The sequence below is a fragment of the Trichechus manatus genome, unplaced genomic scaffold, assembly GCF_000243295.1.
Source record: "Trichechus manatus latirostris isolate Lorelei unplaced genomic scaffold, TriManLat1.0 scaffold00190, whole genome shotgun sequence".
Classification (NCBI taxonomy): domain Eukaryota; kingdom Metazoa; phylum Chordata; class Mammalia; order Sirenia; family Trichechidae; genus Trichechus; species Trichechus manatus.
In genome coordinates, this window is record NW_004444126.1 from 4,672,456 (window position 1) to 4,696,505 (window position 24,050).

Sequence of the window (24,050 nt, forward strand, 5' to 3'; positions counted from 1 at the left end):
AAGAATCCAGCATTAGGATTGGAGGAAGACTCATTAACAACCTGCGTCATGCAAATGACACAACCTTGCTTGCTGAAAGTGAAGGAGACTTGAAGCACTTACTGATGAAGATCAAAGACCACAGCGTTCAGTATGGATTATGCCTCAACGTAAAGAGAACAAAAATCCTCACAACTGGACCAATAAGCAACATCATGATAAATGGAGAAAATACTGATGTCAAGGATTTCATTTTACGTGGATCCACAATTAATATCCATGGAAGCAGCAGTCAAGAAATCAAAAGATGCACTGCATTGCACAAATCTGCTGCAAAAGACCTCTTTAAAGTGTTAAAAAGCAAAGATGTCACCTTGAAGACTAAGGTGCACCAGACCCAAGCGATGGTATTTTTAATTGCCTCATATGCATGTGAAAGCTGGACATGAATAAGAAGACGGAAGAAGAGCTGACGCCTTTGAACTGTGGTGTTGGCGAAGAATACTGAATATACCACGGGCTGCCAAAAGAATGAGCAAATCTGTCTTGGAAGAAGCACAACCAGAATGCTCCTTAGAAGCAAGGATGGCGAGACTACGTCTCACATACTTCAGACATGTTATCAGGAGGGACCAGTCCCTGGAGAAGGACATCATGCTTGGTAAATTAGAGGGCCAGCTAAAAAGAGGAAGACCCTCAACAAGATGGATTGACACAGTGGCTGCAACAATGGGCTCCAGCATAACAACGATTGTGAGGATGGCGCAGGATGGGGCAGTGTTCTGTTTTACATATGGTCACTATGAGTTGGAACCAACTTGACAGCACCAAACAACAATTCCAATGAGACTGAAAGTTCTACGTGCAAGGAGAGAGATGAGCTAGGGGCTTAACTTTGTAATTAAAATAAAAAGTGTCATTTATGGTGAGCTGCTTCCATAAAGGCTACAGTCAAGGAAAACCTATAAGCAGTTCTACTTTATAACACATGGTGTCACTATGAGTTGGGATCAACTCAACAGCAACAAGTTTGTTTGTTTTTTTCTTTTGGTTTACTGAGCATTACCATGTGCCAGGTACCATGCTCTGGCCACTTTAAACCATTAATCTGACTGGCTCCTTATAATAGCTTTATAAAGTAGGCATTAATATCCCCATTTTGTAGAGGAGCAAACTGAGACATCTGTGGTTGTCGTTAATATTTCTGGTTTCTGCTTTCCAGGCACATGGTAGAACTGTACTTCCTTCCCCCTTGTGGGTGGGGCCAATGAGTTATCAGTGGAAATGACATGTGCCACTTCGGGGCTGGAGCATTTAATTTTTGCTTCAAGCCTCTCTTGAGCTACCTTCCCCTCTGTCACTGTGACTGGCAATGTTCAAACTGGTGGATAGAGCATGGCCCCCAGCTGATCCATGACAGACACACAGCATGCATGATCAATAAACCCTTGCTGCACTAAGCCACTGAGATTTTAGGACTGTTAGTTACTGCGGCATAACCTTGTTTATCCTGACTGATACATGTAAAGAAGACCCAACAGTTAGTACTTCACTAGGCCAGGATTTAACCTAGATCTGTTTGATTCCATTGCCTATGTTCATGTCTCTGAATTCAGTAAGAGGGAAAAAACAGGCACCCACAAATATTTGCTAAATCCTTGGGTTCCCTCCATCCACAGCGCAAGCCCCTCATACCTCTCATGGTTGCAGCCACTGGTGGAGCCACCATCAGCCGAGCTGCTCTGGGAACAGGATGAGCAGGAGGACTTCCGAGGGCTGGGTTGCCACAGGGATGGCAGACTGCTCACAGAGACATCCATCAGGTCCTGGGGGACTGTGTTGGGTAGAAGAAGGGGCAGAGGAAGGGTCCTGGGTAAGCCTGTGTGGGTCACAGAAATCTCAGCCCAAAGCAAGCAGCTCACCCCAAGGCCAGCACAGGGATAGGGAAAGACCCCAAATGTGACAGAGGAAAGTTACCCCAAACATAATCTGACCCAGGGCCTTGAACCCACCTGATCCAGTGTAAGCCACCACCAAGGTCTGGGGGGCCCAGCAGATGGCAGCAGAAGAGAGACGAAGGGCACAGAGAGAGAGACCAGAGCCAAGCAAACAGGCCCAATCCCAGAGCAGGAGGCCAAGCCTCGCCATGTTGTCATTAGGTGTCCTCGCATGATGCTAAGGCAAGAAAGGGAGCCTGCTGGGGGCTTCTGGGGAAGGTGGAGGGTCTCAAGTCCCCAGAGACAGACCTCACAAGGAGTTCCTGGTGATGAGGTGGAAGGCAGCCAGGCTCAACAGTCGAGGCAGGACACACAAGGGCAAGGGACACAGTTCATGGTCCTCAGCTGCTCCACCAAGGGTGTTGCAAACAGGCCGGCAGCCCTCCGAAATCATGTGTGGGGCTTGTTAAGAAGTCATATGCCCACTCCCTAACCCAGATATATTGAATTAAAACCTCCTGAAGATAGAGCCCTCAAATCTTTATGTATGTATATACATATATTATGACATATATATACCCACACACACATGTGTATGTATCTATCTATATATATGCACATACCTATACACACATATATATATACTTATGTTGTTGGGTGCCATCATCAATTCTGACTTATAGTGACTCCATGTGACAGAGTAGAACTGCCCCATAGGGTTTTCTTGGCTGTAATCTGTATGAGAGGATCACCAGGTCTTTCTCTCAGGAAGCCACTGGGTGGGTTCAAACCGCCAATCTTTCAGTTAGCAGCTGAGCTCTGAACCATTGTGCTACCAGGGCTCCTTCGTGTGTGTGTGTGTGTGTGTGTGTGTGTGTGTGTGTGTGTGTGTGTTTGTAAGTCCTCAGGACTCATTCAACAACTATTGCTTTGGACAAATCTGTATTTTTAAAATAATTTGGATAACCAGTCACGTCTGAGTGAGAACCAACTCCTAACTCCTGGACATTGGCGACTCCTGATTAGCTGACCCCAGGAAACAGTAATTTCTCTTATTTTTTTTCTTTTCCAGCTTCACGAAAGCCACAGTGTCTGCAAAGCTGCAGAAGAAACATACTGCGGACATATGCATTGTAACTTCCAGAGCAAACTTACTGGCTTCTTGATAGTTCTAGACAGGTGCAACATTTTTATTTTCCCTAGGACCAGGGTCAGCAAGCTTTTCCTGTAAAGAGTCAGACAGTAAATGTTGTTGGCTTTGCGAGTCATTTGGTCTCTGTCACCATCATTCTGTTGTTGTAGTGTGAACGCAGCCACAGACAGTACGTAAACAAATGAGTATGGGTGTATGCCAATAAAACCTTGTTTATGGACACTGACATGTGAATTTCATATAACTTTCACATGTCACAAAGTACTATTCTTATTAAAATGTTTTCAGTCATTTAAAAATGTAAAAAATATTGAAAGCTTATGGGCTGTATAGAACAAAGCTGGATTTGGCCCGCGGGCCATAGTTTGCCAACCCTTAGCTCTAGAAAATTAAGAGGGTAGTACATTTGCCCCATGTGCCATGCCTCTGCAAGGACAATTGACAGCCTCCTGCCTCTTCCCCTGAGCTGCAAGGGAAGGGGATGGTGGACTTGGCCTCACTTGAGCTGGCCAAAAAGACCAGTAAGCCCCTATCAAATGGTCTAGAAAAATGTCCCCAGGTCTTAGCCCACCTCAAGGAAGCATTGATCAGCTTAGCCCAGGGGTAGCAAAACATGCCTCCATCCCAGCTCCTCACACCCGTGCAGACATCATTAATCCATCCCTTTGTTACCAAACCAATACAACATTCCAGGCTGCCTCCTGCAGGGTGGCATCTGAACAGTGTTCAGGCATCAATATTTCTCCTGCACCCACCTCCCTCTTGATCAAGACTCAGATGACAACATGGCGGAGGAGGCCGGCACCCAGCCCATGGGGGAAGCCCAGACATTACTAGGGGGCTGCTCCTTCAGGCCCAGTGTTGGGAGGGCGGTGTCCCATCTGGCTCGCACCCACTGACTCCCCCTGGCCACCACCAGCACAGACTGGCCCGCAGGAACCATCATCCAGGCAGGGCCCACGGAGATGGGGGAAGGGCTGCCCAAGGGGTCGGAAGCAACTTGAGACACAAAACAAAAAGAACCGGTGAGATGGAAGGTCTGAGGTGAGCGGAACACTGAAGAACTAATTCCTCGGGGTTTGAACCCTTTCTCTGCCCTGTTCCCCATAGCTCCCATGCACTGTGTTTGATTAAAGGAACCAAGAATGCTGATATTTATATAAAGTGCCTACTATGTGCTGGGTGCTGTGCTAGGCAGGGGATCGTCCTATCACTCTAACAGCCCTGTAAGGGATGCATTTCTTCTGGAGAAGAGGAGACAGGTTCAGAACTATGACAACTTAGTCACCCAGAGCCCCACATATCTGGTCTGTTTGACTGAAGTCGCTTTTCTCTTTCCACTAACAAGAAACGTCCCTTTCTGAGTGTCTACTCTTTAGGTAGACCAAAAGCCAAACCAGTTGCTGTCAAGTTGATTTCAACTCATGGCGACCCTGTGCGTGCAGAATATAACTGTGCCCCATAGGGTTTTCAGATCTCCAGGCCTTTTTTCCAAGGCACCTTTGGGTCGGTTTGAACCACCAACCTTTCAGTCCATAGTCGAATGCTTAACCATTTGTGCCACCCAGGGACTCTTTAGGTAGGTACTATCATTCTTCTGTTTTGCAGATTAGACAACTGAGGCGCAGAGAATTTATGCAACATGCCCAAGGTCACCCAGCTAATAAGTGGTGGAGCCTGGATTCCAAGGCAGGGAATGGGACTTCTGAGAACCTGCTCATAGCTCCTCACGCTGTTTTCCCATTGGCTATTGTCTTCCCAGGAGTCCCTGGGTGATGTAAACAGTTAACATGCTCAGCTGCTAACTTCTAGGGTGGAGGTTCAAGTCTACCCAGACTTGGAAGAAAGGCCCGGCAATCTACTTCAGAAAAATTAGGCACTGAAAACCCTACAGAGCACAGTTCTACTCTGACACACACGGGGTCACCATGAGTCAGAATTGACTTGATGGCAAGTGGTTTTATTGTCTCTCAACACTGTCCTCACCTTAGACCAGCGGTTCTCAAGCAGAGTGATTTTGCTCCCTAGAGGACAACCAGCAACGTCTGGAGCCATTTCTACAGCATTAGCTAGATGCTAGGAACTCTGGTGGCACAATGGTTAAGCGCTCAGCTGGTAACCTAAAGGTTGGTGGTTCAAATCCACCCAGTGGCTCTGCAGGTGAAAGACCTGGTGATCTGCTCCCGTAAAGATTACACCCAAGAAAACCAAGAACTGTGAGGCAGTTCTACTCTGTCACATGGGGTCACTATAAGTTGGAAATTGACTCGACAGTACCTAACAACAACAACAGCTGGCTGCTCCTGGCACCTAGTGGGTAGTGGCCAGGGGTACTGTTCAACATCCACAATGCACAGGACAGCCACCCACACAAAGAATTATTCGGCCCAAAACGTCATTAGTGCCAAGGTTGATTAACTCTGCTCTAGACCAACGCTGTCCAATAAAAATACAATGTGATTTGCATACACAGGTTAAAATTTTCTAGTAGCCACATTAAAAAAGTAAAAAGAAACAAGTGGAATTAATGTTAACAACATATTTTGTTTAACCAATGTGTCTGAAATATTATCACTTTAACATATATCCTATATAAAAGATTATTAATGAGATATTTTACATTCTGGGTTTTTTATGTAAAGTCTTTGAAATCTGGTGTGCAGTTTACACTTTCAGCACAGCTCAATTTGGATTAGCCAGATTGCAAGCTCTCCATAGTCACAGGTGGCTCCTGGCTACAGTGCAGATCTAGATAGCCTCAGGGACAAAGGTATCTGAAAAGGCCCTTAACTGACTATAAACCTGTTTTAGAACTTACCTTTACCTTCTCTTGAGCACAAAACCAAAAAAAACCCAAAAAACAAAAAAACCACCACCTGCTGCCATCAAGTCAATTCCGACTTGTGGCAATCTTGTGTGTTACATGGTAGAACTGCACCATAGGTTTACTTGACTATAATCTTAAAGCAGCAGATTGCCAGGCCTTTCTTCCTTGGCACTGCTGGGTGAGTTCAAATGGCTGACCTTTAGGTTAGTAGTCGAGTGCAAACTGTTTGCGCCATAAGAGGCAGGCAAAGAACCAGGTGGTTCTTTGCATTAAGAATCATCTGTGGGGAAGAATAACTCAGAAAAGGAGGCTGAGAATGGTTGCACAACTTTAAGAATGTAATCGATGTCACTGAATTGGACATGTAGAAATTGTTGAATTGGTGTATGCTCCGCTGTGCATACTCTCAACAACAAAAATACATTGTAAAAATAAATAGATACCATCTACCTATGGGATTATAACTAAAAACAAACCATCAAAAAAGAGAGAAAGAAAGAAAAGACTCATCTGTGACCACATCTTCCCTCCCACGGGATGAAACTCTCCTTGCCTATTATTTAAGGCAGGCATCAGCAAACTCCTTCTGTAAAGGGCCAGATAGTAAATATTTTCGGCTTTGCGGGCTGTTCAGGATCTATCACAACTACTCAACTCTGCTGTTGTAGCATGGAAGCAGCCGCAGACCTTAATGCATAAACAGGTATGGCTGTGTTCCAATAAAATTTTATTTATGAAAGCAGGCAGAGGGCCGGATTTGGCCTGCAGGTAGTGGCTGGCTGCTTTTTGATTTAGGCAATATTTCAAAAAAGGATTCCATCATACCTCTCACAGAAGAACACTATAGATGACTATTTTTGTTAACCCTGTGTGGCTCAGGCCCCCAAGAAAATCAACCAAGGACAAGGTCACCATTTCTACATGAGCTGAATCTGACCTTGAGGGTCAAGGGGGTGAAACCACAATCCCCCTCCCCCAGTCAAAATAATCTGCATGGTTAGAAGCACAGACTCTGGTTTGAATTCCAGTCATACCAAGAATAAGCTGTGTGACCCTGTACTAGTTACTTAACCTTCCTGTGCCTCAGTTTTCTTTCTGCAAGTGGGGATGGTGAGAACAATGGTACCTGCCTGGGAAGGCTGAGGTGAGGATTAAATGAGTTTAGACATGGACAGCACATAGAAGAGGGCTTGGCACACAGTGGCGCTCAATGCACGATACCTACAGTCGCTGACTGAGCATCTGCAAAGCCTCAGGCCCCACACCAGGTGAATTCATGCATCATCACATTGAAACCCCAGAATATGATCTTGAAGTGGGGTATTGTTATTCCCATTTTACAGCTCCAGAAATGAGCCCCGGAGAGGTCAGAGTCATTTAACCGTACTGCAAGTGGCAGAGCTGAATACAGTGGCGTGCTCTTTCCTCTCTGTCACTGTTTATCAACCAGGGATGATTTTGTCCCCAGAGGGCACTTGGCAATGTCTGGAGACATTGTTTGGTTGTCACAATGGAGGAAATACTACTGGCATCCAGTAGGGGGAGCCCTGGTGGCAGAGCAGTTAAGAGCGAGGCTGCTAACCAAAAAGGTCAGCAGTTTCAATCCCCCAGCCGCTCCTTGGAAACCCTATGGGGCGGTTCTACTCTGTCCTACAGGGTCGCTATGAGTTGGAATCCACTTGACAGCACCGAACAACAACAACAACATCCAGTGAGGAGAAGCCAGGGATGCTGCCCAACACTCTCCAATGCACAGGACAGCCCCCACCACAAACGACTATTCCATTCAAAATATCAGTAGTGCTAAGGTGGAGGAACCCTATTCCAAATACACAGACTTAGCTGGGGTTTCCTCAAAGGCAGACCTTGCATTTAAGCGCATGTTTTTATTAGGGAGGTGGTCCCAGGAAGCACTGGCTGGGGAGAGGTGAAGTGAGACAGAGAAGGAGGAGTCTATAAAGGGTTAGATACTATTCTGGATTGAATTGTGTTCCCCAAAAATATGTCTTGTAAATCCTAACCCCTCTACCTGTGGTGGAGCCCTGGTAGCACAGTGGTTTAGAGCTACGGCTGCTCATCAAAAGGCTGGCAGTTCAAATCCACCAGCTGCTCCTTGGAAACCCTATGGGGCAGTTCTATTCTGTCCTATAGGGTCGCTATGAGTCAGAATTGACTGGATGGCAACGGGTTTGGTTTGGTTTTATACCTGTGGTTATAATCCCCGTTTGGGAATGAGTTGTCTTTGTTATGTTAATGAGGCAGGATTAGTGTAGGGTGTGTCTTCAATCCATCTCTTTTGAGATACAAAAGAGATTTAACAAGCAAGTGACCAAGCAGAGGAAGATTGATGCCAAGGCACATGAAGATTTCCAAGGAACCAAGGAACAAGGACCTTCCTCCAGAGCTGACAGAGAGAGAAAGCCTTACCCTAGAGCTGACACCCTGAATTCAGACTTCTAGCCTCCTAAACTGTGAAAAAATAAATTTCTGTTTATTAAAGCCACCCACTTGTGGTATTTCTGTTATAGCAGCACTAGATGACTAAGATAGTTACCAGGCAAGTTACCACAGTGGGCAATGGTGCTTATCCCCTCAGGGACCTCTGGGAGACTGTGTGGAGCACACATTTCAGAGCTTCCCACCTGAGGAAGTGAGGGAGCTGGGGTATTTTTACACCAGTTGTTGGCTGAGGGCTGCACCATGAAGGCACTGATTCCCTGGCACTTCCAATCTGCCCCACTCATAGGCAGAGGGGCCCCTGGTGGCCAGAGAAACCCCTCAGGCAAGCAAAGAGATGCTGGGGCTGGCAGCTGACAGGCGGATGGCTGGCATGCACAGAATGGGAAACGTGGGTGCCTGCTGCCAGTGTCCCACTGGCCCATGTCAAGCCACAACAGGACAGCATGGATATTCCCCAAATAAGTAAAACATCCAGCACTCAGCCTGGCTCCCAGCAGGAGCTTACACATTATTTGTTGGATGAGAACCTGTCGGGAGAGCTCCCTGGGAAGGTGGCCACAGGGGATCTGGCCATCTCTACTGAATCAGTTCTCTGAAGGGGCATCTTCATATCAGTCTTCACAGCAGGTAGGATGCCCAGGTCTCTTGGAAGCTGAAGAGAAGCCAGCTCAACATCCACAAACCAAGCCTCCTCAGCCATGGGACCAGGAAGAGCCTTGGCGTTGGGCCAGGGCTGTGAGAGCTGAGGCCCCAGGGGGAGGCTGGGCAGGCTCCAGCCAAGATACTGGAGGGAAATGGACATGGAGGCATAATGAATACTTTAAGACACTCTGCAGTGCTTAAGTGATGCAGGAACACGCAGCTTTGCGTGGCCACGAAGGAAACTCGTTGCTGATAACAGACTAATATGAATGTTAAGATCTCACCGCCAAGCCTGCCCCAGACCCGAGGTCCAACTCAGTGATGAATGAGAGCCAGGGGGCTTGGCAAAAAGCATCACATTAGAGTGGCAGTAAGTGGCCTGGCACAATTAGTCCAACCATGCCTGGGAGGACAGGATGTCTGCTTTCAAAAGAGTCTCTCTCTGCCCAGCATGTGGTCACTTAAGCAAAGGGAGGCTCAGAGCCATTATCTGTCATATGGGAACAACAGGGCTGCTGAGGGTTAAATAAAACGAGGTTAAGAGAAAGAATCTCTAACTTAATATTGATTTGGTTGACAGATATCCATACAATGCTTAATAAATGCCAGGCTCCCTTCCAAGCACTTTTCAAATATTAATTCATTTAAATCCTCACAATAGCCCCATGATAATGATGATCTTAATAGTATTTAAAAAAAAAAAAAAATTCAGTTGTTGTTGAGTCAACTCTGACTCATGGTGACCCCATGTGTGTCGGAGTAAAACTGTGCTCCATAGGGTGTTTAATGGCTGATTTTTTTGGAAGTAGATCGGGAAGTAGCTAGGCCTTTCTTCAAAGCTGCCTCTGGGTGGACTTGAACCAACGTTTTGGTTAGCAGCTGAAAGGGTTAACTGTTGGCACCACCATCTAATATTTGAGAGTTCTCAGTGTGCCAGATGCTTTACATGCCTTATCGCATTTAATCCTGACAACAACCCCATGAAATAGCTGCTGTGCAATCCCTGTTTTACAGATGACAAAGCTGAGGCACAGAAAGGTGAAGCGGCTTGCTCAAGTTCCACCAGGATTCAGAAGCAGGATTCAGAGCCCGTTCCATTACCATTACCCTGCCCGCTGCCTCCTGCCCAGAGGTATCTTCAGTAGCTAAGCAGAGGGTGGTTATTACTCTCATCTGGGGAGAAACCAAGGCCACCAAGATCCGAACTTCCTGATTCCAGGTCCCCCTGCTGGCCCCAGAATCCAGACCTCTTGGCTTCTAGTTCCAAACACCTGGCGTGACTTCCTGGATCACTAACAGGTGGGTCCCCAGCACCCGGGCCCAGGGCAGCTCACCCAATTCGGACTGCATGCCAGGGTAGATGATCCTGAATACGTAATCTGTGGCCTCGTCGTCTTCCTTGTCTGAAGATGTGGACTCAGTGGACCCCTGGGGGCTTCGCTTGCGCAGTTTGGGAAATACCTTGCCCTGAAAGAACACGTCCCAATGCACAGTTCCTGCAACAAGCCAGCTCTCCCCAACAACCTGCATGCCCCCGGGGCTGAGAACCCCAGCCCAGCACCCTGTGTCCCTCCTTGACCACTTACCTTCCCCCGTTGGGACCAGAGAGGTGGGTCCAGCTGCCCATGGGGGAGCAGCCCATTCTCCAGGCACGAGAGGAACTGCAGGAGGTGCCCACCCCTGGGGAAGTGGAAGGGCGGCCGCTGGATCCCGTCCTGGCTGACCAAGACCACTGTCCCGCCGCTGTCCACTGCCGCCACAACCCGGCCAGAGAAGACCAGCGGGAAGTCACTAGGAGGCATGATGACTGGCCCTCCCAGCAAACACATACCCCCAGGGATGTCAAGCCACACCCAGGGGCCCTGCTCCAAGGCTCCGGGAGCAGCCTGGGCGCAAGGTCAGAGACAGTTTTTACCTCACTTGAGTCCCTCTCACCCCACCCACCACCTGTATCTGGCTGGGGAACTATAGGGCAAGGTCAAGATGAGTGTGACGGAATCCCTAAAGTCATCCACCAAGGGAAAAAGCTGTCCCCAAACCACTACCCCTTTCCAGAACCTTCTGTGACTTTGTCATCTGCAAATTTACCTGACTTCCATATTTTTATATGGAGGGTTTCAGATCTACCCCTTCTCAGGGCAGTAACTGACTCTAGTAAGCTTGTATTGAGCACTTACTGTATACAAGCACAGCACATTAAAGGCATTGTCTTATTTTAATACTCACAAAAATCCTATGCCTCACTCCCATTATTGTCTAGTTCACAAATGATAAAACTAAGGCTCAGAGGGGTTAAGTAACTTGCCTAAGGTCACACAGCAGGTATGGCTGGGCCAGGATCTGAACTCAGATCTGTTTGATTAAAAAGGCTGTGATCTTAACCACTAATGCTGTGTGCCTTGATGAAGTACAGACTCCTTACTTTCTAAAGATGGCCCTCTGCTTGTTCTGAATGTACCTTCTTGGGCTTTAAGAAGAACTCTAGCTACTGATTCTAGATCTTCAGAGCAAGGGCTTTGGAGTCACAAAGATCTGAATTTGAATCCAGGCTCTGGCACTTACAGGCTGTGTGACTTTGTCCCAAGCTGCTTCCTCACCTCTAAAATGGCAATGACATGGCATAGTATTAGATAGTTCCCTTAAATGCCCAGACACTCTGAACTCAAAGGAGGCTCAAACAGACAAGGGATTACCAGGAAGATTGGTCTTCAATGGAACTTGTCTTGTGTTTAAAATGCACATGCGTTTTCTGTTTCTAATCAATGCTTTCTCCTCTCTTCAAGAGAAGGGGGAAAAAAAGTAGCTTCCAGAGAGAAATTGCTTCAGACATTTTCCCTCTGAGGCAATGCTTATCTGCTTCCACCTGAAGGTTTCTCACCAGGCTTATCTCTCTGATGCTTTTAACAGTTTCTGATCAGATTATTGCTGTTTGTACAGCCCTGAAGCCTTTTCATTTCCAAGGGTGGGGATCTATTTTAAGGGTTTACTGCCACAAAGGTTATCGGTACACAAACACATCCTGCTTCTTCTTCACCCTTTAACCTCTGTTACCACTGGGGAAGTTTTCATACTGTCTTATGTTCTCTAATCCAGTAATTAGCTAGAACAATTTTATTTCTAGGAAAAAATAGGCCTGGGGAGAGGATGGAATACAAGCTTAGGAATCATGAAATCTATTTCAAGTTTAGTGCCCGTTCTGTGTAACCCTGGCTGGGTTACTCATTTCAGGAAGGTTGGTATGACAGCTTAAGCCTCTGGGAGCATTTGGGGGTTGACCTGTTAAGATTCACATCCATGCAACAAAGCAAGTTACGCAGGAAAGATTACCTGAAATGATTTCATAGAAATTGATTAACCCCTCCAGACAACGGGGCAAAGCAATACCTATGCAATACCTATTGCAATTGTAAATTCTTCCTTAGGGGGCAGTGAGCCATTCTCTAAATGGCTGATCCCTAGGACCAGCTACCCTGGTTCTAACAGACTGCTCAGAACAAATCCCACTTCACTGCTATTATCACAGAGGAATGTCAAGGGAAGATTTTTTTTTTCCTTCCTGTTTTAACAAAGTTGAAAGAGGAAATGGGAGGGACAGAGTGCTGGATTCAATTAAGGACAGAAGGGGCAACTGTAAACTCCCTCAAGGGGTTGGTGTGTGAATAAATTGTGTCCCCACCCCCCAAATAAATAAATAAATAAAATAGGAATGAGGGACCCCTATCACTGTTTGTGTGATGCTTAAACAGCAGGCACATGAATACTCAGAACGGTACTTGGCACATCATGGGTGCTCAGTAAGTGTCAGCAACTACAGCCATGGGTTTGATGCTGACGTAGGTCATTTGATCCTCACAACAACCCCATGAGTAGTGCTGTTATGACCCCCATTTTACAGATGGGTAAACCGGGGCTTAGAGAGGTAAAGTCACTTGCCTGAGGTCACATGGGTAATAAAGGATGCCCACCACATTGCCTGATAATATTAAAGAATGGGCAGGGGTGATGGGTAGCCAAGGGATCCAGGAGGAAGACCCCAGACCCCTACTCGCCCACAGTCCCTACCTTGCTGGTGGCAGTGCAGATAGACAATCTCCTCCAAGCGGATGGTCATGGCATAATCCCAGTAGACACTGGAAAGGGTGGGAGAGTTAAGCCTACAGGATGCAGCCTATGCCTGCCCACCCCATCATACGGAACAGCCTGGGAGGCCAGAAGACCACCACCCATGGGCTCCTCCATCTTCTTCATCAAAGTAACTCACCAGGGCACACCTACCTCAAAATCTGTGTCCCAGCCCCTGTCTCCCCTTATTGTGGTACTAGCATCTCAATTTTCCTAGGGGATCCCCTTCTCTACCCATATGACTGAGGTGAGACCAACCCTATCACACACCATTCCAGGACATCAGATGTAGCTGTCTGGCCAATCAGCACATTCCTGACCACAGTGATTGGTTCAGAGACGGTTTCATGACTCAAGGAGAACGAATGAGACTCAGTTATTAGATTTATGTTAGAATTACTGGGAAGAGACACTCCTCTCTGCTAGGATAATAGTGGTCAGGATGATAGCTGTATGGACATTAGTGGGTCATGGCAAGGAAAGTTCGCCTGAAAATGGAGTCAATAGAGAGGAAAGGAGAACCAAGAGATGAAAAGAGTTCAGGTCCTCATGATATCATTAGAGTCCCAGGATCCAGCCATGCCTGAAGCCAGTCTCTCTGGATTTTTCAGTTCATGTGAACCAATGTTTAAACCAGCTTGAGTTTGGTTTTCTGACACTAGCATCTAAGAGTTCTGACTAACTCAGACTCTAACTCCAGGTCACCACGTGTCCATGGGCAGGTGTTAGAACAGTCACGCAACAGCCTTGACTTCACAGGTCTTAGCAGGGGGGCCTGGTTATCAGTCACACTGAGGCTTAACATTAAAACCAAACACATAGCGGTATTCTGCTTAGAGTTCTTAAAAAGAGTCCTTATGTTTTAGAGATGCATATTGAAAATATTTAAGATGAGATAGAGGATATTTGTATTCTGCTTCAGAATATGGGAGAAGGGAAGGGGCTAGGGACTGGATGGGGCTAGGTTGAGGGCTGTAAAGGCTGGGCAATGGATATCTGAGTTCTATCTTTATGTTGAAAGTTTTTCATAATAAAAAGGTGTTTTTGGGTTTTTTTAGAAAGCAAACAAACATAAAATGAAATAAGTCAGTCACAAAAGGACAAATATTGTATAATTCCACTTATATGAAGTATCTAGGATAGACAAATGTATAAAAGCCAATTAGTGACTACCAGGGGTGAGTGGGAGGGAGGGAGAAGGGGAGACTTGCTGATTAAGGGACATTGAGCTTCTGTTAAGGGTGATAGAAAAATCTGGAAATGTATAGTGGTGATGTCTGAAAAACACGATAAACATAACTAATGTCACCGAATCATATACGTGAAGAATGCTGAAAAGGCAAATGATTTGTTACAGACATATTGACCATAGTTGGAAAAAAAAAAAAAAAAAAGCAAGAGAACATAAAAGTTACATAGAATTAGACGTGGGCTCAGAGAAGCAGACAATACTACTTCTCCCCACCAGCTGCCAAGACGCCTCAAAGTGGAATAATTGGGACTGCGACACCTTTGCACAGTGGCTTCCCTTTGTTCTTCCTAAAACCAAAACCAAACCAGTTACCATTGAGTTGATTCCAACTCACAGCGACCGTATGTTTGTCAGAGTAGAACTGTGCTCCATAGAGCTTTCAATGGCTGATTTTTTGGAAGGAGATCGCCAGGCTTTTCTTCCGAACCACCAACCTTTCGATTCGCAGCAGCACACATTAACTGTTGTACCACCTAGGGACTCCAGCTGTGTTAGAAGAACACTGCTGTTTGCAGCAGGGAATCCCACAGATCAGTAATCTACAGGGAGCCAGTTTTCTTTTCTTAGCAATAACTCCAAAGCCTTGGTGGGTGTTATAAATCATGGAGTATCACAGGAGACACAGCCCTGGACCAGAAGCCCATCGACTTTTTTTCCTGTCTCCTTTTTTATTGGGTGATGAGAAAGGGGGGACAGGAGACTGGAGAGTATTCTGCCATTTGCAAGCTTACACATTTCTTGTCAAGATTTCTCTCTCTGGGTGGTGTTTTGACAGGACATTACCCATACCCTAAGATTCTTCCAGCAGGTTCTGGCTTCTCCTGAGTTCTTGACTTATCCACGGGCTAAGTGGCCACAGCAACCAGGCACAGTAGCAGGCAGGAGCAGGGCACAAACTCCCTCTGCCCAGGAGGGCCATTCCCCTGTGCCAGAGAAAGTGGAGGGACCCAGGGGACACACGAGGGACCCAGTGCCCTACCTCTTCTCATAGTCCAGGTCACCCACAGACCCATTCATCAGCTGGTTGGGTGTCCACTTTAAGGTCATGACGTCAGCTGTCTGGTGCAGGGACAGGTACCCTGGCACAGCCTCCATGTCGTCTCTCTGCAGAGAGAGGAGGACAACTCAACCCTGACCACAGTGCTGCGCTCACAGTAGACGTGAGCCATGGCCCATTTGGTTCAAGGACACGTAACCAGAACCAAGAGGTTGGGTTATTCCCTCCAAGGCCATGGGCGTTTTCAGCTGGGACGACTTCTATCTTCCTTCCAGGTGGCCATGCTAAGCAAAGCCCTTTGCAGCCAAACTCCAGGATGGTCCTGGAGTGCAGCTGTGAAGGTTGCCACACTCCCAACATTTTCACAGCCATACCCCCGTCCCAAAGTCAAGGGGCCCAGCCACAAGGGGGCAGGAGAGGTCTTTAGAAACGGGAAGGGTGGGTTTGAACCTTCAACTTTGGTTAGCAGCCGAGTCCTTAACCACTGCACCACCAGGGCTCCATCTACCCATCCATCTATCTATAACTCATCCAACATCCCCCACCCCCTAACATTCCCCCTTCCAAAACAGAAAGTGTTTGTGTGGCATCACGCTGGCCATAAACTTGGAGAAAGAAAGAAATGGCAGCTGAGCTCTATAACCCATCCCTCAGACATTTCCCAGAAACTCCTTCCCCAGATAACCCCACACCCTTCCCACTCAGCAGCCTGGCCCTTTGCCTGCTGAGAATTTGCCTGCAGGACTTCTCAACGGCTTTGTTTTACCCCAAGAGGGTAGCAGTGGGGCAGGGGAGTCACCAACCCTCAAAGCTTCACACGTACAGGAAGCCTGGGCAGCCCCTCTATCAACCTCACCTCAACAGCATGTGCAGTCAGTAGACTAGCATTTACTGAGCACCTACTGTGTACCAAGCATGGCTCAACCTTTACGCACATTGTCTCAATTTAACCACACGTTTATAACCCCTTGAGGGTACACCATAGCAGTCTTTCATTGATTCTAAGGTGCACATTTTTTGGTCACATTTGAATGTAGCTGAAAGGGGGATGTAGCTTATAATCGATGGCATCTCACATTGTGATGTAGCTGTCATTGCCTGATCTCACACAAACTCAGCCATGGATGCTCATATGGTTGTCCCTTCAATTAAGTTTTGTGTGTGGTTGTTACTTCACTTGCAGAGTTCAAGTGTTATTAAAAATGTCTTTAATAGGTTAAACTGCGATTTGGCTTTGAATAGAAAAGTTATTGTGTACACAGAAAGACTGGGTAATACAGCCCATTAAGAAGCCTATTGCTGGTATATCTGTGTTTGTAGGCATATATGTGTATAGGACTATATGTGTGTATATATAGGTGTATGCATATGTATACGCGTGTATGTGACTATATGCACGTATATTCATATATATGATAAAGCACGTGGGGGAACAGTTACAGACACTTCTTAGACATAACCAAAAACCTCACGGGATTGGTTTTCTAGGTTTGAAGGCTTAGGACCATAGTCTTGTGGGACAACTTGGTCAACTGGCATAACACAGTTCATAAAATTATGTTCTACATCCTAGTTTGGTCAGTAGTGTCTGGGGTCTTAAAAGCTTACAAATAGCCATCTAAGACACAATTATTGGTCTCTACTCACCTGGAACAAAACAGAAAGAAGGGAACCAGAGACTCAAAGAAGAAACTAGTCTACAGGACGGTCTATATGAGCCACCCCCTCATCTACCCTGAGACCAGAAAAACTAGATGGTGCCTGGCTATCAATACCGATCTTTCTGATCAGGGCCACAATAGATGGATCCTGACAGAATGGGGAAAAAATGTGGAACAGAACCTCAAGTTCTTAAAAAAATTTGGTTGAGACCAGAAGACTCCCTGAGACTACTGTCCTGAGATAGTCCTCAAAGCTTGAACGGAAATAGACCCCTGAGGTCACCTTTTAGCTAAATAACAGATTGGCTCATAAAATTAAGAAAATAACCCGTGAGTACTCTGCCCCTTTAAAATATCATCTATATGAGACTAAGTGGTCAATAATTACTTTAATAACAAAGATGAGAAGGTAGGGGGACAGGGAAACTAGATTAATGAAAACAGATCAGAAAGAGACTAATGAGAATGCTCACCCATTGTGAAGAACGTAACCAATGTCACCGTACAACTTGTGTGTAAGTTGTTGAATGGGAAACTAAACTGTTATGTAAACCTTCACGAAAAACACAACAAAATATCATTTGAAAAAGAAAAGAAAACAAACCCATTGCCATCCAGTCGATTCCGACTCATGGCAATAAAGCAGCGAGGCGCCAGTGTGATACTGTGAAGCAGACACATTATTGTCACTGCAGGGATGCCCACATTCCATGTTTTCTTGCAAAGCCACAAATAAGTGCTTTATGGGACTTAAGAAGGTTCCAGAGACAAAGGCAAACACTCTTGCAAGAAATGCTATAGCTCCCGTACTCCTGATGAGAGGTCAGCAAACTTTTCTGTAAAGGACCAGATAGTAAATATTTTTTTTTCTGCCAGACATACAGGCTCATTTGCAACCACTTAACTCTGCCATTGTAGCCTTAAGGCAGCCGCGTTGTTGTTAGCTGCCGTCAAGTGGATTCCGACTCATGGTGACCCCATGCGTTCAGAGCAGAACTGTTTCATAGGGTTTTCAATAGCTGTGATCTTTTGGAAGCAGATCACCAGTCCTATCTCCCAAGGCATCTCTGGGTGGATTGGAACCGTCAACCTATCAGCTAGTAGTTGAGCACTTAACCGTTTGCACCACCCAAGGGCTTCAAAGCAGCCATAGACAATACATAAACAAACAGGCATGGCTGTATCCCAATAAAACTTTAGTTACAGAAAAACAGGTGGAGGGGCAAATTTGGCCCACGGGCTCTAGTTTGCTGACCCCTTCTCTTGATGGAACAGAAAGCAAAATTCGGTGGGAAAACAAGGACATCAACAACTTTAAGTCAAAAAGTGATACAGAAGAGTTGGACTCCAAAATATAAAGCAAGGTTAGGAATATCTTAACTAATGTACTTATATTTTCTCTTGTGTGTACTTACTACAGTGGTGTATGTTTAAAAAACAAAACAAAAAACACCAGGTCCAAATAAGGCTCAAAGAGTTCTTTCAAAAAGTGTAAAATAAAATTTCCAAGTAGTGAGAAGATGCTGTATATAATTATGTAGCATTTTTAATCTTTTGATGGTTATGTTAAAAAATGGTGCATCTTGTATACATGGAAATAGGGTCTTATACCCATTTTGATGCACATACTGAGGCTCAGAGGGGAGAAGCAGCTTGCGCAGGGTGACCTAGGGATCTCAAGTGTGGCCATGGAGCTGGAGTGGTTGCCCTGGGACAGGAACAGCCAAAGGACATGAAGCATGAGGGCAGGGCTGCACTTGCCTCACTTACCATGCAGCCCCAGGGCCTGCTCAATGCTGGACCCTAGAAGGTGATTGGTAAATGGCACAGACTCTGGTGCTGGCTGGCCTGAATTTAAATTCTAACTCTGCCCTTTACTTCACCTGTCTGGGCCTCAGTGTGATCATCCATAATATTACCACCCTCAAAGGCTGTTGTTAGTTTAAATGAGTCAATACAGGTAAAAACCCTTAGCACAGTGCCTGGTACATAGGAAGCACTCAATAAATATTAGTCATGAAGATGATCATCTTGATATTCCAAGCATCAGGCACAGAGCAGGTGCACTGTAGATGTCTGCTGAATGAGTGAATGAGATAAACAGACTGGAAAATAAACGGACAAATGGAAGGGTGGATGGATGCATGGAAAGATGGGCAGATGGAGGATGGTAGGGTGGATGGAGAGATGGTGGGTTGATGGAAAGGCAGAGGATGGATGGATAGAAAGATGGGCAAATGCACGACAGGAGGGTGGGTGGACAGATGGTGAGTTGACGGAAAGTAAGAGGATGGTTGAAGAGATGAATGGATGAATGGTGAGTGGATGCACAGATAGATGAATGAGTGAGTAGATAAGACAGGTGGATGAATTATGGATGGATGGATGGGTAGAAGGAGCCCTGGTGGCACACTGGTTAAGTACTCAGCAGCCAACCAAAAGGTCAGTGGTTCAAACCCACCATCCACTACCTGGGAGAAAGATGTGGCAGTTCGCTTCCATAAAGATTAACAGCCTTGGAAACCCTATGGAGCAGGTCTACTCTGCATACATTGGGTCGCCATGTGTCAGAATTGACCAGACAGCAGTGGGTTTTTTGGTTTTGGATGGGTAAACGGGTGGATGGTGGATAGATGGATGAATTGGTGGTTAAAAATATGGGCACATGGATGGATGAATGGAGGGTGGATGCATGGATGATGGGCAGGGGAATACAGAGAATGGAAGACAGCTGACTTACTGGCTGGCTGGCTGGCTAGACATACAGGCAGATGGATGAATGGATAGAAAGGTAGGTGGGTAAATGGATGTGTAAGTGAGTGGATGGATGGGTGCATGGATGGATATAAAAGTGGGCAGATGGATAGATGAATGGTGGGTAGTGTCGTACTGTGGTGGCTTGTGTGTTGCTGTAATGCTGGAAGCTATGCTACCAGTATTTCAAACACCAGCAGGGTCACCCATGGTGGACAGGTTTCAGCAGAGCGTCCAGACTAAGACAGACTAGCAAGAAGGACCTGGCGGTCTACTTTTGAAAACACCGGCCAGTGAAAACCTTATGAATAGCAGCAGAACATTGTCTGATACAGTGCCAGAAGATGACCCCCTTAGGTTAGAAAACACTCAAAATATGACTGGGGAAGAGCTGCCTCTTCAAAGTAGAGTTGACCTTAATGATGTGGACAGAGTAAAGCTTTCCAGACCTTCATTTGTTGATGTGGCATGACTCAAAATGAGAAGAAACATCTGCAAACATCCACAGATAATCGCAATGTAGAACGCACGAAGTATGAATCTAGGAAAATTGGAAGTCGTCAAAAACGAAACGGAATGCATAAAGATCGATATCCTAGGCATTAGTGAGCTGAAATGGATTGGTATTGGCCATTTTGAATAGGACAATCATGTGGTCTACTACGCCAGGAACGACAAATTGAAGAGGAACAGCGTAGCATTCATTGTCAAAAAGAACATTTCAGGATCCATCCTGAAGTACAATGCTGTCAGTGATAGGATAATATCCACGCGTCTACAAGGAAGATAAGTTAACACGACTATTATTCAAATTTACACACTAACCACTAATGCCAAAGATGAAGAAATTAAAGATTTTTACCAACTTCTGCAGTCTGAAATTTATCAAACATGCAATCAATATGTACTGATAATTACTGGTGATTGGAATGTGAAAGCCGGATACAAAGAAAAAGGATTGATAGTTGGAAAATATGGCCTCGGTGATAGAAATGATGCCAAGTGCATAACAGAATTTTGCAAGACAAATGACTTATTCATTGTAATATGCAGGAATCAAACTCACTATATGTGTGGAAAGATAGGATGGAGAAGCTCAATATCATTAGTCAGAACAAGGCCAGGGCTGCTGTGGAACAGACCAATTGCTCATATGCAAGTTCAAGCTGAAGGTGAAGAAAATGAAAACAAGTCCACGAAAGACAAAGTACGACCTTAAGTATATCCCACCTGAATTTAGAGACCATCTCAACAATATATTTAACGCACTGAACACTAATAACCAAGGACCAGACAAGTTGTGGAATGACATCAGGATATCACACATGAAGAAAGTAAAGGATCATTAAAAAACAGGAAAGACTAAAAGACCAAAGTGGATGTCAGAAGATACTCTGAAACTTGCTCTTGAACATAGAGTAGCAAAAGCAAATGGAAGAAATAATGAAGTAAAAGAGCTAAACAGAAGATTTCAAAAGGCAGCTCGAGAAATAAAGTACAGTATTATAATGAAATGTGCAAAGACCTGGAGATAGAAAACCAAAAGGGAAGAACACACTCAGTATTTCTCAAGCTGAAAGAACTGAAGAAAAATTCAAGTCTTAAGGTGCAATTTTGAAGGATTCTGTGGGCTAAATATTGAACAATGCAGGGCACATCAAAAGAGGATGGAAGGAATACACAGAATCACTGTATCAAAAAGAACTGGTCAACGTTCAACCATTTCAGGAGGTAGCATATGATCAACAACCGACGGTACTGAAGAAGAAGTCCAAGCTGCACCAAAGGCACTGGTGAAAAACAAGGCTCCAGGAATTGACGAAATACCAACTGACAGGTTTGAACTAAAGGATGCAATGCTGGAAGCGCTCACTCATCTATGCCAAGAAATTTGGAAGATAGCTACCTGGCCAAATGACTGGAAGAGATACATATTTGTGCGCATTCCAAAGAAAGGTGATTCAACAGAATGCAGAAATTATTGGACAACATCATTAATATCATATGAAAGTAAAATTCTGCCGAAGATAAGTCAAAAACAGTTGCAGCATTATACTGACAGGGAACTGCCAGAAGTTCAAGCCAGATTAAGAAGAGGACGTGGAATGAGGGATATCACTGTTGATGTCAGATGGATCTTCGTTGAAAGCAGAAAATGCCAGAAAGATTTATACCTGTATTTTATTGGCTATGCAAAGGCATTCAACTGTGTGATCATGGCAAATTATGGATAACACTGTAAAGAATGGGAATTCTAGAACACTTAACTGTGCTCATGTGCAACCTGTACATAGACCAAGAGGCAGTCGTTCAAACAGAACAAGGGGATACTGCATGGTTTAAAATCAGGAAAGGTGTGCGTCAGGGTTATATCCTTTTACCATACTGATTCAATCTGTACGCTGAACAAATAATGCGAGAAGCTGGACTATACGAAGAAGAAGAATGTAGCATCAGGACTGGAGGAAGACTTATTAAGAACCTGAATCATGCAGATGACACAACCTTGCTTGCTGAAAGTGAAGAGGACTTGAAGCACTTTCCGATGAACAGCAAAGACTACAGCATTCAGTATGGATTACACCTCAACATAAAGAAAACAAAAATCCTCACAACTGGACCAATAAGCATCATCATGATAAAGGGAGAAAATATTGAATTTTGTCTCAAGGATTTCATTTTACCTAGATCCACAATCAACACCCATGGAAGCAACAGTCAAGAAATCAAATGACATATTGCACTGGGCAAATCTGCTGCAAAAGACTTCTTTAAGGTATTAAACAGTTAAGATGTCACTTTGAGGACTAAGGTATGCCTGACCCAGGCCATGGTATTTTCAAATTGCCTCATATGCACGTGAAAGCTGGACAATGAATAAGGAAGACCGAAGAAGAACTGATGCCTTTTAATTACGGTGTTGACAAAGAATATTGAACACACCATGGACTGCCAAAAGAACGAACAAATCTGTCTTGGAAGTAGTGCAACCAGAGCGCCCCTTAAAAGTGAGGATGGTGAGACTTCGTCTCACATACTTTGGATGTGGTACCAGAAGGGACCAGCCCCTTGAGAAAGACATCATGCTTGGTAAAGAAGAGGGTCAGTGAAAAAGAGGAAGACCCTCAACGAGATGGACTGACACAGTGGCAATGATTGTAAGGATGGCGCAGGACCGGGCAGTGTTTCATTCTGTTGTACATAGGGTTGCTATGAGTACAAATCAACTCAACAGGACCTAACAATGACAACAACAAGAGAGCTGACTGACTGGCTGGATGGATGGCTGGCTAGAGATGCTGGCAGATGGATGAACGGATAGAAGGGTAGGTGGGCAGATGGATAAGTAGATGAGTGAATGGATGGGTGGATGGTTGGATATAAATGTGGGCAGATGGACAGATGAATGGTGGGTGGATGTGTGGATGGATGAATGGATGGAAGTAGCAACTGAAAGAGGGCTGGCTGGCTGGAGATATTGGCAGATGGAATGAATGGATGGGTGGGTTGCTGAGTGGGTAGATAGATAACTGGATTGGTGGATGAGCAACCTGGAACCAGAGTGAACTCCTTCCCTATATCGTGGAGCCAGACCCCAGTGGAAGGCCTTGTCTGGATCTGAGATGGACTCTCACCGGCTGAACCAGGACATTGTTCTTGCCATAGAGCAGGGTGGCACGGGAGTTCTGATGAAGGGACTCCACGTAGTCGCGGGCGGACAGGGATGGCCGGTCGTCCATGCTGCCACTCGAATGCCTCTTCTGGATCTGGAAGTGTGGGGGGAGCTAGGGGGTCAAGGCCTGAAGTAACCTTCATTGCCCCCACCCCATTCCCCACCTGCCTGCACTGCCCAAGTGCATGGCCTTAGCCCAACCCCCTCCCAAGGTGCCACCGGGCACCCCACTCACACAGAGGGCTGGACGTTTGGTGGGTGAGTCCTGTCGCAGGTGTGAGCTGTGGATGCGGTGTCTCTGGACGAGCTCGTCAGCTGATGGGTCAGTCCAGAAATGATCCGCGGTCTTCATCTTGGTGTACTCCAGGGCACAGGGCCCCACTGCAGAGCATACGGGGGGTTGGGAATCAGTGGCCCTGGAAAGTCCACCCTCCCATCTACCACCAGATGGGCCATCCATTTCACTACCCCTCACCCGCCAGGCAGGCAGACTGCCCCAGGGCCCTGATAAGGAGAAATCAGAACAAGGCTCTGAGAGCAAGAGACAGTGAACGGGTCCAGTTTGATGGACAAGGCTGGGTTGAGGTGCAAGA

General features: G+C 45.8%; 1 protein-coding gene across 1 annotated transcript in view; it reads right to left on the bottom strand.

The window, feature by feature from the left end:
- The window catches only part of SGSM1 (small G protein signaling modulator 1), a 94,276-nt gene that overhangs the window by 29,550 nt on the left and 40,676 nt on the right, over positions 1 to 24,050 (bottom strand). The window contains exons 6-13 of the mRNA XM_004387631.1: positions 23,693 to 23,838; positions 23,420 to 23,551; positions 15,352 to 15,476; positions 13,061 to 13,128; positions 10,585 to 10,748; positions 10,333 to 10,465; positions 3,904 to 4,068; positions 1,675 to 1,813 (exon numbers count right to left, since the gene is read on the bottom strand). Coding sequence (XP_004387688.1) covers positions 1,675 to 1,813; positions 3,904 to 4,068; positions 10,333 to 10,465; positions 10,585 to 10,748; positions 13,061 to 13,128; positions 15,352 to 15,476; positions 23,420 to 23,551; positions 23,693 to 23,838 — 1,072 coding nt within the window. The remainder of the gene's footprint in view (positions 1 to 1,674; positions 1,814 to 3,903; positions 4,069 to 10,332; positions 10,466 to 10,584; positions 10,749 to 13,060; positions 13,129 to 15,351; positions 15,477 to 23,419; positions 23,552 to 23,692; positions 23,839 to 24,050) is intronic.